This window comes from Stegastes partitus, unplaced genomic scaffold (assembly GCF_000690725.1).
Source record: "Stegastes partitus isolate 25-593 unplaced genomic scaffold, Stegastes_partitus-1.0.2 Scaffold418, whole genome shotgun sequence".
Taxonomy (NCBI): domain Eukaryota; kingdom Metazoa; phylum Chordata; class Actinopteri; family Pomacentridae; genus Stegastes; species Stegastes partitus.
In genome coordinates this window covers 30,334-31,283 of record NW_007578149.1, presented here as the reverse complement: position 1 = coordinate 31,283, position 950 = coordinate 30,334, and the positions used below count along the sequence as shown (strand labels likewise).

The 950-nt window shown below is 47.5% G+C and overlaps 1 protein-coding gene across 1 annotated transcript in view; it reads left to right on the top strand.

Moving 5' to 3' along the window:
• Positions 1 to 950, top strand: part of prkcg (protein kinase C, gamma) — a 37,729-nt gene that overhangs the window by 31,982 nt on the left and 4,797 nt on the right. The window contains exons 13-14 of the mRNA XM_008285836.1: positions 280 to 360; positions 434 to 545. Of these exons, the coding sequence (XP_008284058.1) occupies positions 280 to 360; positions 434 to 545 (193 nt within the window). The remainder of the gene's footprint in view (positions 1 to 279; positions 361 to 433; positions 546 to 950) is intronic.

Sequence of the window (950 nt, the reverse complement as noted above, 5' to 3'; positions counted from 1 at the left end):
GCAGCAGCAGCAGCGACACGGCCTGTGATGGTGTGAAGCTGCTGATATATTAGACCTCCGGGTATCGACTCTCTTATGTAAACACCCATTGATTCTGCTGCATCTGCCATTTTGGAAGAGCAGCGATATATTTCCCCGGAGGGCTGCGACTCGCTTCCCTGCCTGCACACAAACACACACAAACAAACCCGGAGTCACGTGTTGCATGTTTCTGAGCTCATTCAGCCGTTTTTTTAGCTTGTGAGCTGCTTTGAACTCTTGTCGTCCGTCCGCCTGCAGATCGTGGCCTACCAGCCCTACGATAAGGCCGTGGACTGGTGGTCCTACGGGGTGCTGATGTACGAGATGCTGGCGGGACAGGTACCACTCATCACAGCACCTTTGTTTTCATCACACGTGTGGGTTTGTTTTTTAGTAACTTGTTCCTTTGCAGCCTCCATTCGACGGGATCGACGAGGAGGAGCTGTTCCAGTCCATCATGGAGCAGAGCGTCTCGTATCCCAAGAGTCTGTCCCGTGAGGCCGTCGCCATCTGCAAAGGAGTGAGTCCCATCCTGGACCAGCTTCAAAGCTTTTTACACCACTTTTTAAACTAATTTATGACACGTTTGGACACATTTAGGTCATTTTGGACAGTTTTCAACTCATTTAATTTCAAGTTTTAAGTCACACTTTTGTGATTTTGTGTCTTTTGGATAGTTGTCAAAGCCTTGTAGGTAGTTTTTACTGTTTTTGGACTTGTTTTAGGTCATCATAGGCACATCTGAGTTCTTTCGGACAGGTTGAAGCGTGTTTGATGTGTCCGTCACCTCGCTGCGGTTCACAACAGACGAGAAAACACATCGTTTAAGTCGTCTGAAAACTGTAAAATAGGATGTTAGTGATGCCAATTCCAATATCTGAAAGCAGCTTCCGATAAGCGAACCCTGTGTTTACCTTCAGCAGCCGTCT